A 12,706-nucleotide genomic window follows, 5' to 3' on the forward strand; every position below is an offset into this window, starting at 1 on the left:
TGAATGGGCACATTAAATTCCACTCTGAAAATTGTTTTGTTCACAATGGAAAACAAACTGATGCTCTCTGTCGACACAGGTCATTGCATGAAGAGCGTGATAAGCAGTATTTGTGTGGGCTGACTACAGCTACACACTGCAAAAGATAAATTGCAAATATCTACTGAAACACGAGAGAAAATAAGCCTGATGACTTTTATGAGTGACACCGTGTATAAATGTTTAGTAAGATATAATTGGCGACACAGTTAGACTATTTGCCATTAATGCCATTGGCCACAGGAAAGTGTCATCCCTCTGTGATTATCGTACCAGCACTACTGAGTAGTGTAGGGAGTATCATAACAATAAAAGAGCAGCAGATACTTTTTTTTTTTTACTGGGAATCACAATTAAATGAACAGTGTTTACTGATGCTCTCTAAATTAATTTTATTAATTAATTTTTGATACATATCTTTATGATTGTACATTGTCTTATATAGTTTCATGCATACATATATTGATACTAAATGGCAAGACAATAAAAGAGTGTGTAAACTTTAAGTTCACTGTCTATTACTGTTTACATTTCTATAATATTATTTCTATTTGCTTTGTACTCTTGGCTATCTAAGCTATGCAGTTGATATAGTCTTTCTAGACACAGTGAATGTTCTAATGTAACAGCTACATGCTACATATGTTGAAATGCAAGCATTCTACTAAATGCACAAAATCACTTCTAAATCTTCTAGATATAATTACATGTAACTTAATACCTTCCATTTTGTTCCCTTTGTTTACAGAGACAGCTTCACATATCAAACACATATAGATCTCCACATCAATACGTAAAGTACAGTATATATGTTTCTGTAACTAGTCAGTGTCATATTAACTTCTTCTTTCATAAACAAAGAAAGAAAATATTATAGTATTTATAAAATTTCTCACTGTTTGTCTTGGAAGAGACACAAAGATAAACATGATCTTTTTATAACTTAATATCCCAAACAATTTATTACGTTGTGTTACTTTGTTTTTATAACATGGCTAACACTCTTTGGTAATATATGTGTATGTTTGAGGAATTGTTAATGATGAATGAACATTGTTTAACAAGGACGGGAAAAAAAAATGGAAAGCTCAGGTGCGATAAAAAATTTCAGAAAATTTTCAAACTGTACAGCTGATAGTTACTTTCATTTTGTATTTAAAAAAAGGCAGTACTTCACTAAGATACACATATGGTAACATTGATGAGTGACAAGTGTATTTGTAGAGATAGTTCTTTGGTCTATTCTGCAATAATATTTTTAACAAACTAATAAAATCTTTCATAGGAAGAGAACAGAAAGTATTTTGATGAGTTTATGTTTCATTTCTTTTGGAACTGTTTTTCTCAATTTACAAAGAATGCTCACAATTTGAAATTGAGCAGCTATATGAGTGAGACCAAGGAAATAAGTAGAACTGTTGTATAAATGTAAAGTGCCTACGTACTGACATAGACAATGAATTAATTTTACCCTCTCAAATTGTTTAATATGTCTGATTTCGGAACTTATTGTAAGTTCAGTTTCTTCCATTTGTATACTCATGAGATATTTGTATTTATTTCTTTGTAAAGATATGAAATGATAACTTTCAATTTTATAATGAATCTCTTTGACATTCTATTTGCAGCTATCATGACATCATTGACATGTGTCCACCCTCTTTTACATAGCAGTTCATATGAGTAACAACAGTGAAGCTAGCAGTGTTATCCACTGATGAACTTAGCTAACTCTATTACTACAAAATGCTAGGAACCAGTACCACTGACCAAGTTTCTTGGTTGTTAGAAATCATCCATCTATATCGACTGTAAGCTAAGAAATTTCAGTTATATCTATAAGAACCTTAAAATAATCTTAGAAATTAAAATAAAGTAAAGGGAAGTAGCAAAAATAATGATTGATATGAAACTATCATTTCATTGTGCTATCCATATGGCAGTGAACAATGGGTACTAATAAAGAAGGGCACAAGCAGAGATTCTAGTGGTCAAGAGAAGCATTAGTATGAGAAATTTAGTGAAATGGAACAGCTCAACTACAGAGTTTGACATCTAACATTGTAAACAAAAGTGATTATGAACTTAAGTGATGGATTGTAAACAAAATGATAGATGCCCAATGGAAGGTAACCTAAAACAATCCTCCGTTACCATTCATGAGGAAAGTGAATTGCTGGTACTCAAAATAAGAAATAGATCTAAGAGGCACAGAGTTGAATCTGAAATAGACAATTGGTTTACCTCTTGATGAGAAAAGAATTACAACAAAAATAATTCTTTCCCAGTGAAACAGAACTTGCAGAATAAAACCTACTATGAATGAGTGTTCTAATTATAGTTTTAAGTAAAGCAGTAATTACAAGAAAACAAAGACAGTACGTTTTCATGAATGAATACAAATAAATTGCTGTCAAACATTCTAATTTGGATCAGAAAGTACAAAAATTGTCCTATGAACCATTACCACTGGCACTGATGAGAACGATCAAGAACTGTAGAGGGAGAGCCAAATGCTCATGGTACAATGGAATTGCTACCTAGTAGAAATTAATGAGTTTCATTAATTATCAGTTTACAGGTGTGCTCACAATAAAGCCAGTGCCCTGTTCAGTGTGTCCTCTCCCTCTCAGTGGTCGTGTGTCTTTTATATGTCAAGAGAGAGAGTATTCTCTTCTCAGTGGCAGAGATTTCTCACAATTATATACATGGTTGGCATGACAGATAGTGGATTTACAGTTAGCCCTCTAATACTTGGGGTATATGATTCCATCCACCATCATTTTAATTTAGTGCTACAGTTTAGCAAAGTACATCCCATTGTTGTCATTGGAAGATGATACTTTTTTTTGTGGCGAACCATCTGGTTGCATTTGCTGTGGCATTCCATTCTGACTGCCACCTCCCATTGAAGCTGGTGGTGGTGCTTGTGAAGAAGTTACAGTCGCTGAGGGTGGCGCCACTGGCTTTTCATCATCCAGAGAGATACCAGCGTTGATGATGCCACCACGGTATATGGATGAGACGCAGGGCGGTCGCACAGTGGAGAATCTGCGCTTGGACATGTCCTATAAGAGAAAGTTACATTGTCAAAATCAAGAAATAAAGATATACAATAATGTGACTAGAAGGAGTGTGACAAAATCAGAGTTTAATAAGTTGTGATTATAGGCAGTGCACCATATTAAATGGGTGATGATAATTGTGGAGTTTTGGTGATCAGAATATGTGTCTTTTTCAAAACATGTGTTTTTCTCTACACACACACTCTGGAGCCACTGGGCAATGGTGACCAAGTACACCTTGTATAATTCATCATGAATCTTATTTGTTCCATTCATGAATGGAGTATGGGAAAAATAGAATCATTCTGGACTATTACAATCTGTTCTGGTGCTTGCAGAAAATAATGATCAACAGGATATGCCTAGCAGCAAGAACACAGTTTAATGTTAGTAGATATCTAAACATGTTTTACTGTAGTTATAACTTCACAATAGAGTTTATTTACTTTCTTGCTTCGTGGTGCTTTCATATGGGTTTTAATTTCTCCTGTATTGTTTTTACCATCATTTTATGAGGTATATTCTAGTGGTAGGAGAACAGTTCAGTAGTTTGCTGGCCTGTCTCAACTATAGTTTGTCTGATCTTTCCAAAGAGAATTCATGAGGAGGAAGTCATTTCTTCCAGTGATCCTGTACAATACCCTTGTTACCTCTGTAACAATCTTACATTGACAGGATGTAGTGGTTATGAATACTGCATTGGGCCTCTGAATCTATTTGATTCATTCTTTTAACTTGGATTGGTTAAGATTGGTTGGTTGGTTGGTTTGGGGGATTAAAGGGACCAGAAATTGGTTAAGACCCCCAAGTACTTGAGCAACACTAAAGAATTGATTGGTTCTGGTACACAGTTTCCTCTGTATGTGTACTGCTTCGCAATAGTGCTCTAGTAAACGTAAATCATCTATTTGTGCCCTTTTGTCCATAAAACTGATTTTATATCCTTGTCTCACTTCTTGCTGACTTGTACTTCTACATGTACAACAGATGTGTTGGAGTCCAAATTCATATTACTAATGCTGTACTCAAAAACTAAGGAGTTTTTGCTAATGTCATTTGGATTTTCTTGCATTCATCCACATCTGAGGTTGTGGTTAACTTCTAAGAGTTAATGATTTATTTCCACATATTTCATTACATTAATACTTGCATATATAGATATGTCAGATTCCCTAATATGTCCTGAACTTGGAGTTGTTGGCGGCGAATAAGCAGTTAAGGTGTGGTAGTTGGGTTGGTAGGAGCACTGACAGTTCTGCCACTGTGTGTACCAAATAATGTGTTTTTGTGTCATGGTCCATGATGAAAAGGCAATGTCTGCTATTGTCAGGTGTAGCTGCTGCAGATATGCACTCTGTATCATGTTTCCATTTGCATGGTGGCGTACATTTCTGGGCATTGCTGCCAAACTTCTTATGGTACTGGCAGTTATTTGTCATGACAGGTGATTGATTGCAGCTTCGCAATGATCGATGACATAGCCAATGATGAGTTTGTGTCGTTTGCAGTGTAGTGATTTGTGTAGTCAGTTCAGGTAACTGCAACTGCAGGGATGGAAGAGTCAGTGCAGGCATGTTATCTTATTGTGAAACTAATGTGGACATGCTTGCAGATGGATACATTTCCACTGCTGTCTGCTGTCTGCTGTCTGCTGTCTGTGCTAGCACATTCAAATCAGCAGTGCAAACTGTTAAAATTTTCTGTGTATCGGTAGGTAGTGAGGACAACTAGATGTATTATAGTACGTCGTCACTGACTGTATTACTCGCCAGTGTGGATAGGTGTCATAGGAGCTGCAATGGGCATGATAACAGAGTTTTTCCTTCACAAAAGTTTTTCCAGTTACTTCATTGCTGATTGATATATCCATGTCAGTAAAGCACTTTTTACAGACATGTATTGTTCAGTGTTCAGGGGTGGAGCGAGGATGTTTTGCACTTCTGCAGCTAGATCTTCATTTGGTGGTGTGATGGCATAGCTGTATTTGGTTTTATGTTATGATATCTGTGATAACATGAACTGGCCTTCCAGTTGTGCGAACTGTAATACAGGGTTATTTTGCCAGAATCATGGGGGTTTGATCACAATTCTGCTGATCCCACTGCTTGCAGCTGGTGCTGCATTTATTGTTGAGTTTCGCATTTTGAGTGTAAAAATAAATGTGATGCAGCTGACTTATTGTGATGTGATAAGGTGTGTCGGAGCCAGTGTAATGATGTAAAATAATGTTGGGGTCACCGAAATATTTAGTTAACATCTGAGTGTTAATAATTTATTTTCACATATTACATTATATTAATGTATAGTTATGTCAGATTTCTTAATACATGAGGCACAGAATACTAAACTAACTTGAAAAATCAAAGAATAACACAACACATACATGTCACAGAATATTTATGCACACTGCCACTGGCCTTATTGTCATGGTGTGATGCTCTATAAGGTAAATTGCTCTTTATTTTACTGGCTGAACATTCTGCATAAAGTGTCTCCAATGCACTCACAGCTAAATAAAAAACTGCCTTGTTAAGAATGTTACGTTTGTGCATACAGTTCAACTGTCATCAAATGATCTGAGTTTTTGTGCACACTATGTTGGATGTTGTATACAGGTTGTATCATAAGTATGATTTACTCTTTCCAAAACAAGGAAAATAATTATATAAACTATCTCTGGAGGTACTGGTACCTGATTTGCAACTTAATAATGAATGAATATTTTACTGATTTCTCAAGTTAGAAATTGATATCAAATGTTCCATATACCCTTCTCAGCATCTACACAAGCTTGCACCCCACAAAAGGGTGTGCCCCTGCAAATAACATGAAGCATGTGATTCATGTCTGATGTGACTCCAGCGCTGTTTGAAATGCACTATTATGTTACCTGTTGTAATGATACGTATGGAGGGCACCACCTGTTCTGTGGTGTGCATGTTTCACAGACTTTAACCGTTTTTGTTGTTACTTCCATAGGTAAACAATTGGTTTATTCAGTAGACAGTCCTAGGCAGTTACACTTCTTCAATATGTCGTGGAAGACTGCAAAATCAGTCAGCCACATCCATTGGTGACTAAGGGGTGTGACAGTCCATGATCCTGTTGCGTACGCAAGGGTGAAGTACACGGAGGACAGCTGAAATATTTGTTGCTAGTTTCTGATTTAACCACAAAACATGTTCTATTGTTGTTATGGTCATCAGTCTGAAGTCTGGTGTGATGCAGTTCTCCACACCAGTGTATATTCGGCAACTCTCTTCATCTCTGCTTAACCACTGTAACCTACTTCCACTGGAACTTGCTTACTGTATTCATGTCTCCCTCTGCAGTTTTTACCTGTAACACTTTCCTCACCAAGCTGATGATTAATTAAAGTGTCAGTGTATGTTCTATTAACCAATCCCTTCTGTCAGCGAAGTTGTCATAAACTTTTTTCTCCCAAATTCAATTCACTACCTCTTCATTAGTTAGCCAATTTACCCACCTAATTTTCAACATTCTTCTGTAAAACTGAATTTCAAGAGATTCCATCCTCCTCTTGTCTGGACTGTTAACCATTCCCATTTCATTTTTGTACAAGGCTACACTTTAGGCAAACACCTTTAGAAAAGACTTCTAAACACTTAAATTTATATTAGGCATTGAAACACTTCACTTTTTCAGAAGTATTTTTCTTGTTATAGCCAGTCTGCACTTAGGGTCTTCACCAGCCACAGTTATTTTGCTACCCAAATAACAAATACTACAGTTAGTAGCTTATTTTATAATCCAATTGATCAGCATCATCTGATTTAATTTAGTTGCCCTTGTTTTATATTTGTTGATGGTCATCACATAAACTCCTTTCAAGACAGTATCTAGTCTGTACAACTGATATTTCAAATATGTTGCCTTTTTCTAGAGAACTGCAGTGTCAGCAGCAAACCACAATGTTTTTATTTCTTCTCCCTGACCTATAATTCCATCTCCAAATATCTGCCTCATTTCCTTTACTGTTGCTCAATATACAGATCCAGTAACTTCAGGGATAGGTTACAACCCTGTCTCACTATGCTCTCAACTGTTGCTTCCCTTTCAGGTTCTTCGACATTCATAACAGGGGTCTCGATTCTATAAAAATCATGTAATAATGTTTTGCTCCCTATACTTTTTCCCTGATACATTCAGAATTTTGAAAGACTGTAGTCCAGCTGAAATTGTCAAATGCTTTTTGCAAGGGAAACTGCAAGTGGAATAAATGTAGGTTTGCTTTCCTTCAGTCAAACTTCTAATAAAACTTGTAGGTCACTATTGCCTCATGTTGACCCACATTTCTCCAGAACCCAAAGTAATCTTCTCTGAGGTTGGCTTCTACTAGCCATCCATGCTTTGTAATTTTGCACTTTCTGTCAGTCTCACTTTTTTGTTGTCCTACATTTCTCCAGAACCCAAGATAGTCTTCTCTGAGGTTGACTTCTGCTACCCTTCATATTGTTCTGTAAATATTTTGCTACAGTGATAAATTAATTGTTTTGTAATATTCACACCTGTCAGCAGTTAACTTCTGTGGAACTGGCATTGTTACATTGTACTTGAAATCTGGGGATATTTTGCATGTATCATGTATCTTACACACTGGGAGGAATAGTTTTGTTATGGTTGGTTCTCCATAAGATCTTTATAATTGCAAGGGGATCTCATCTACTCCAGGTGGCTTATTTTGACTTAGATGCTTTAGTGATCTCTCAGATTCTTTTCCCTGTGTCATATCCCCCATCTCCTATTAATCCTCTTCTCATTCCATAATACTGTCTTCATGTTCGTTCCTATGTACAGACATTTTATATAATCCTCCTAACTTTCATCATTCCCTTCTTGGCTTAATACTGCCGTGCTATCTAAGCTCTTGATGTTCGTACAGCTGCTCCTCTTTCCTCCAAAGCTCTCTCTCTTATTTGCCTATAAACAGCATCTATCTTTCCTACATTCAAATATGTTACTGCAGCCTTGCACATACCTTCTAGCCATTCATTGTTTGTCATTTTGCCCTCTCTGTCAGTCTCGTATTTTAGATGTCTGCCTGCTTGATTTACAGCATTTTTATATTTTTCTCCTTTCATTAATTAAATTCAGAACCTTCAGAAAAGTGATATTTCATTCATATTTCAAAAATCATGCATTTTCTGGTATTTGTTTACATGGGCTTTTTATCTTTTGTTACTATGAGGAATGCAGCCCAGAGTTTATAAAGCTGCTTTTGTTACACCAAGTACTGAGAACAAGAGCTGTCCTACTTCCTGTGCTTCTCCCTAACCTCTCATATCTCAGGGTTTTGTACAGGTCAAAAATTCTTCAAGTAGGTCAAATATATATGAAAAGATATTTGATATGGCTGTGACTTTGATATACATTGACACTTAACTACAGTGCAGATGGCATCTGCATACTTAAGAACTTAGTCTGCACCTTTTTAGGGTTTTGTACCTCAGTTGGTAAAAATGGAACCCTTATAGGATCACTTTGTTGTATGTCTGTCTGATCGACTGTTCAAAGCTTCTTCTTCTTCTTCTTCTTTGTTTTGGGAACCGGTAGACGTATCAAGTTGAAATTTATTTCACGTACTGAGATCTATCATCGCTTGCTGGTGTAATAAATGTTCAGTTCTAAGTCAGTGCAATCAGAAGATACAGCTATTTATTTCACGTATTTTGGTACTCACAAACTCACTCATCAAAACCTATAGGGTATTCCCATCAGTTTAGAATCACAAAATTGGGCAAGAAGAAAAGTTTCACAGTATAAGTAAAAGGCTGTATATTGGTGCTTATTCAACATGAAAAAAATATTTCTGTTGTCCTTTGTTATCCTACTTAAAACTTGAAATTAAAACATTCTTGCAAGTCTTGGAATTTTGCCATTATCACTGCCAATAACATAACAAAATCATTTAGACCCTACATTCCAAAAATTCTTCAGTATTTTCATTTATATGGCATGTTCACAATACCTAAAAATCTCTGCTATTGGTCCACAGCTTATCGAAATTAATTTTATTACTTATTACAGTCCTTTGGCTATCAGGAGGTCATGAGCTAGCTCATTAGTCTCAAGACTGCACTAGTTACAAATTATCAGGAACTTGAGATTTTGTTGCCATCATTCATATGTAAACATATACATGATTACCAACTTCTTGATAAATTAGGCGAAAAAGATACATGAATAAGTACAACTACATCTACATGGATACTCTGCAAATCACATTTAAGTGTCTGGAAGAGCGTTCATCGAACCACCTTCACAATTCTCTATTATTCCAATCTCGTATAGCGCGCGCCGAGCTCTGATTTCCCTTATTTTATCGTGGTGATCGTTCCGCCCTACGTAGGTCAGTGTCAACAAAATATTTTCGTATTCGGAGGAGAAAGTTGGTGATTGGAATTTCGTGAGAAGATTCCTTCGCAACGAAAAACGCCTTTGTTTTAATGATTTCCAGCCCATATCCCGTATCATTTCTGTGACGCTCTCTCCCATATTTTGCGATAATACAAAACTTGCTGCCTTTCTTTGAACTTTCTCGATGTACTCCGTCAGTACTACCTGATAAGGATCCCACACCGTGCAGCAGTATTCTAAAAGAGGACGGACAAGCGTAGTGTAGGCAGTCTCCTCAGTAGGTCTGTTACATTTTCTAAGTGTTCTGCCAATAAAACGCAGCCTTTGGTTAGCCTTTCCCACAACATTTTCTGTGTGTTCTTTCCAATTTAAGTTGTTCGTAATTGTAATATCTAGGTATTTAGTTGAATTTACAGCTTTTAGATTAGATTGATTTATTGTGTAACCGAACTTTAACGAGTTCCATTTATTAGTCATGACCTCACAATTTTCGTTACTTAGGGTCAACTGCCACTTTTCGCACTATTCAGATATTTTTTCTAAATCGTTTTGCAAAAAAATGGCTCTGAGCACTATGGGACTTAACTTCTGAAGTCATCAGTCCCCTAGAACTTAGAACTACTTAAACCTAACTAACCTAAGGACATCACATACATCCATGCCCGAGGCAGGATTCGAACCTGCGACCGTAGCGGGCGCGCGGCTCCAGACTGTAGCGCCTAGAACCGCTCCGGCCGGCAAATCGTTTTGTAGTTTGTTTTGCTCTTCTGATGACTTTATTAGTCGATAAACGACAGCGTCATCTGCAAACAACCGAAGACGGCTGCTCAGACTGTCTCCCAAATCGTTTATATAGATAAGGAACAGCAAAGGGCCTATAACACTACCGTGGGGAACGCCTGAAATCACTTCTGTTTTACTCGATGACTTTCCATCAGTTACTACGAACTGTGACCTCTCCGACAGGAAATCGCAAATCCAGTCACATAACTGAGACGATATTCCATAAGCATGCAATTTTACTACGAGCCGCTTATCTGGTACAGTGTCAAAAGCCTTCCGGAAATCCAGGAATACTGAATCGATCTGGCATCCCTTGTCAATAGCACTCAGCACTTAATGTGAATAAAGAGCTAGTTGTATGCGAGTGCAGGCTTTCTAGGCGAATTTCATATATGAAATCTTCACGGGTTGTCAGCCGAGTAGCTACGAGACGACGATGCTACTCGGCTGACAACCCCTGAAGACTTCATTTAAGAGCTAGTTGTGTTTCACAGGAACGATGTTTTCTAAACCCATGTTGACTGTGTGTCAATAGACCGTTTCCTTCGAGGTAATTCATAATGTTCGAACACAATATATGTTCTAAAATCCTGCTGCATATCGGCGTTAACGATATGGGACTGTAATTTAGTGGATTACTCCTACTACCTTTCTTGATTATTGGTGTGACCTGTGCAACTTTCCTGTCTTTGGGTACGGATCTTTCGTCGAGCGAACGGTTTTATATGATTGTTAAGTATGGAGCTAATACACCAGCATACTCCGAAAGAAACCTAATTGGTATACAGTCTCGACCAGAAGACTTGCTTTTATTAAATGATTTTGAGTTGCTTCACTACTCCGAGGATATTTACTTTTACATAACTTATGTTGGCAGCTGTTCTCGATTCGAATTCTGGAATATTTACTTCGTCTTCCTTTGGGAAGGCGTTTCGGAAGGCTGCGTGTAGTAAATCTGCTTTGGCAGCACTGTCTTTGATAGTATCTCCATTGTTATCGCGTAGAGAAGGCATGGATTGTTTCTTGCCGCTATTATACTTCACATACGACCAGGATCTCTTTGGATTTTCTGCCAAAAGACAAAGTTTCGTTGTGGAAACTGTTATAGGCGTCTCGCATTGAACTCCGCGCTAAATTTCGAGCTTCTGTAAAGGATCGCCAATCTTGGAGATTTTGCGTCTGTTTAAATTTGGCTTGTTTGTTTCATTGTTTCTGCAACAGTGTTCTAACCCGTTTTATGTACCAAGGAGGATCAGCTCCGTCGTTTGTTAGTTTATTTGGTATAAACCTCTCAATTGCTGCCGATACTACACTCCTGGAAATGGAAAAAAGAACACATTGACACCGGTGTGTCAGACCCACCATACTTGCTCCGGACACTGCGAGAGGGCTGTACAAGCAATGATCACACGCGCGGCACAGCGGACACACCAGGAACCGCGGTGTTGGCCGTCGAATGGCGCTAACTGCGCAGCATTTGTGCACCGCCGCCGTCAGTGTCAGCCAGTTTGCCGTGGCGTACGGAGCTCCATCGCAGTCTTTAACACTGGTAGCATGCCGCAACAGCGTGGACGTGAACCGTATGTGCAGTTGACGGACTTTGAGCGAGGGCGTATAGTGGGCATGCGGGAGGCCGGGTGGACGTACCGCCGAATTGCTCAACACGTGGGGCGTGAGGTCTCCACGGTACATCGATGTTGTCGCCAGTGGTCGGCGGAAGGTGCACGTGCCCGTCGACCTGGGACCGGACCGCAGCGACGCACGGATGCACGCCAAGACCGTAGGATCCTACGCAGTGACGTAGTGGACCGCACCGCCACTTCCCAGCAAATTAGGGACACTGTTGCTCCTGGGGTATCGGCGAGGACCATTCGCAACCGTCTCCATGAAGCTGGGCTACGGTCCCGCACACCGTTAGGCCGTCTTCCGCTCACGCCCCAACATCGTGCAGCCCGCCTCCAGTGGTGTCGCGACAGGCGTAAATGGAGGGACGAATGGAGACGTGTCGTCTTCAGCGATGAGAGTCGCTTCTGCCTTGGTGCCAATGATGGTCGTACGTGTGTTTGGCGCCGTGCAGGTGAGCGCCACAATCAGGACTGCATACGACCGAGGCATACAGGGCCAACACCCGGCATCATGGTGTGGGGAGCGATCTCCTACACTGGCCGTACACCTCTGGTGATCGTCGAGGGGACACTGAATAGTACACGGTACATCCAAACCGTCATCGAACCCATCGTTCTACCATTCCTAGACCGGCAAGGGAACTTGCTGTTCCAACAGAACAATGCACGTCCGCATGTATCCCATGCCACCCAACGTGCTCTAGAAGGTGTAAGTCAACTACCCTGGCCAGCAAGATCTCCGGATCTGTCCCCCATTGAGCATGTTTGGGACTGAATTAAGCGTCGTCTCACGCGGTCTGCACGTCCAGCACGAAC

The 12,706-nt window shown here is 39.0% G+C and overlaps 1 protein-coding gene across 1 annotated transcript in view; it reads right to left on the bottom strand.

Moving 5' to 3' along the window:
* Window positions 1-414: 414 nt before the first annotated feature.
* The window catches only part of LOC126335106 (sodium-coupled monocarboxylate transporter 1-like), a 121,283-nt gene continuing 108,991 nt past the window's right edge, over window positions 415-12,706 (bottom strand). Inside the window, exon 15 of the mRNA XM_049998044.1 lies at window positions 415-3,107. Within this exon, the coding sequence (XP_049854001.1) occupies window positions 2,835-3,107 (273 nt within the window). The 3' untranslated portion in view covers window positions 415-2,834. The remainder of the gene's footprint in view (window positions 3,108-12,706) is intronic.

This window comes from Schistocerca gregaria, chromosome 2 (genome assembly GCF_023897955.1).
Source record: "Schistocerca gregaria isolate iqSchGreg1 chromosome 2, iqSchGreg1.2, whole genome shotgun sequence".
In the NCBI taxonomy this organism is placed as follows: Eukaryota; Metazoa; Arthropoda; class Insecta; order Orthoptera; family Acrididae; genus Schistocerca; species Schistocerca gregaria.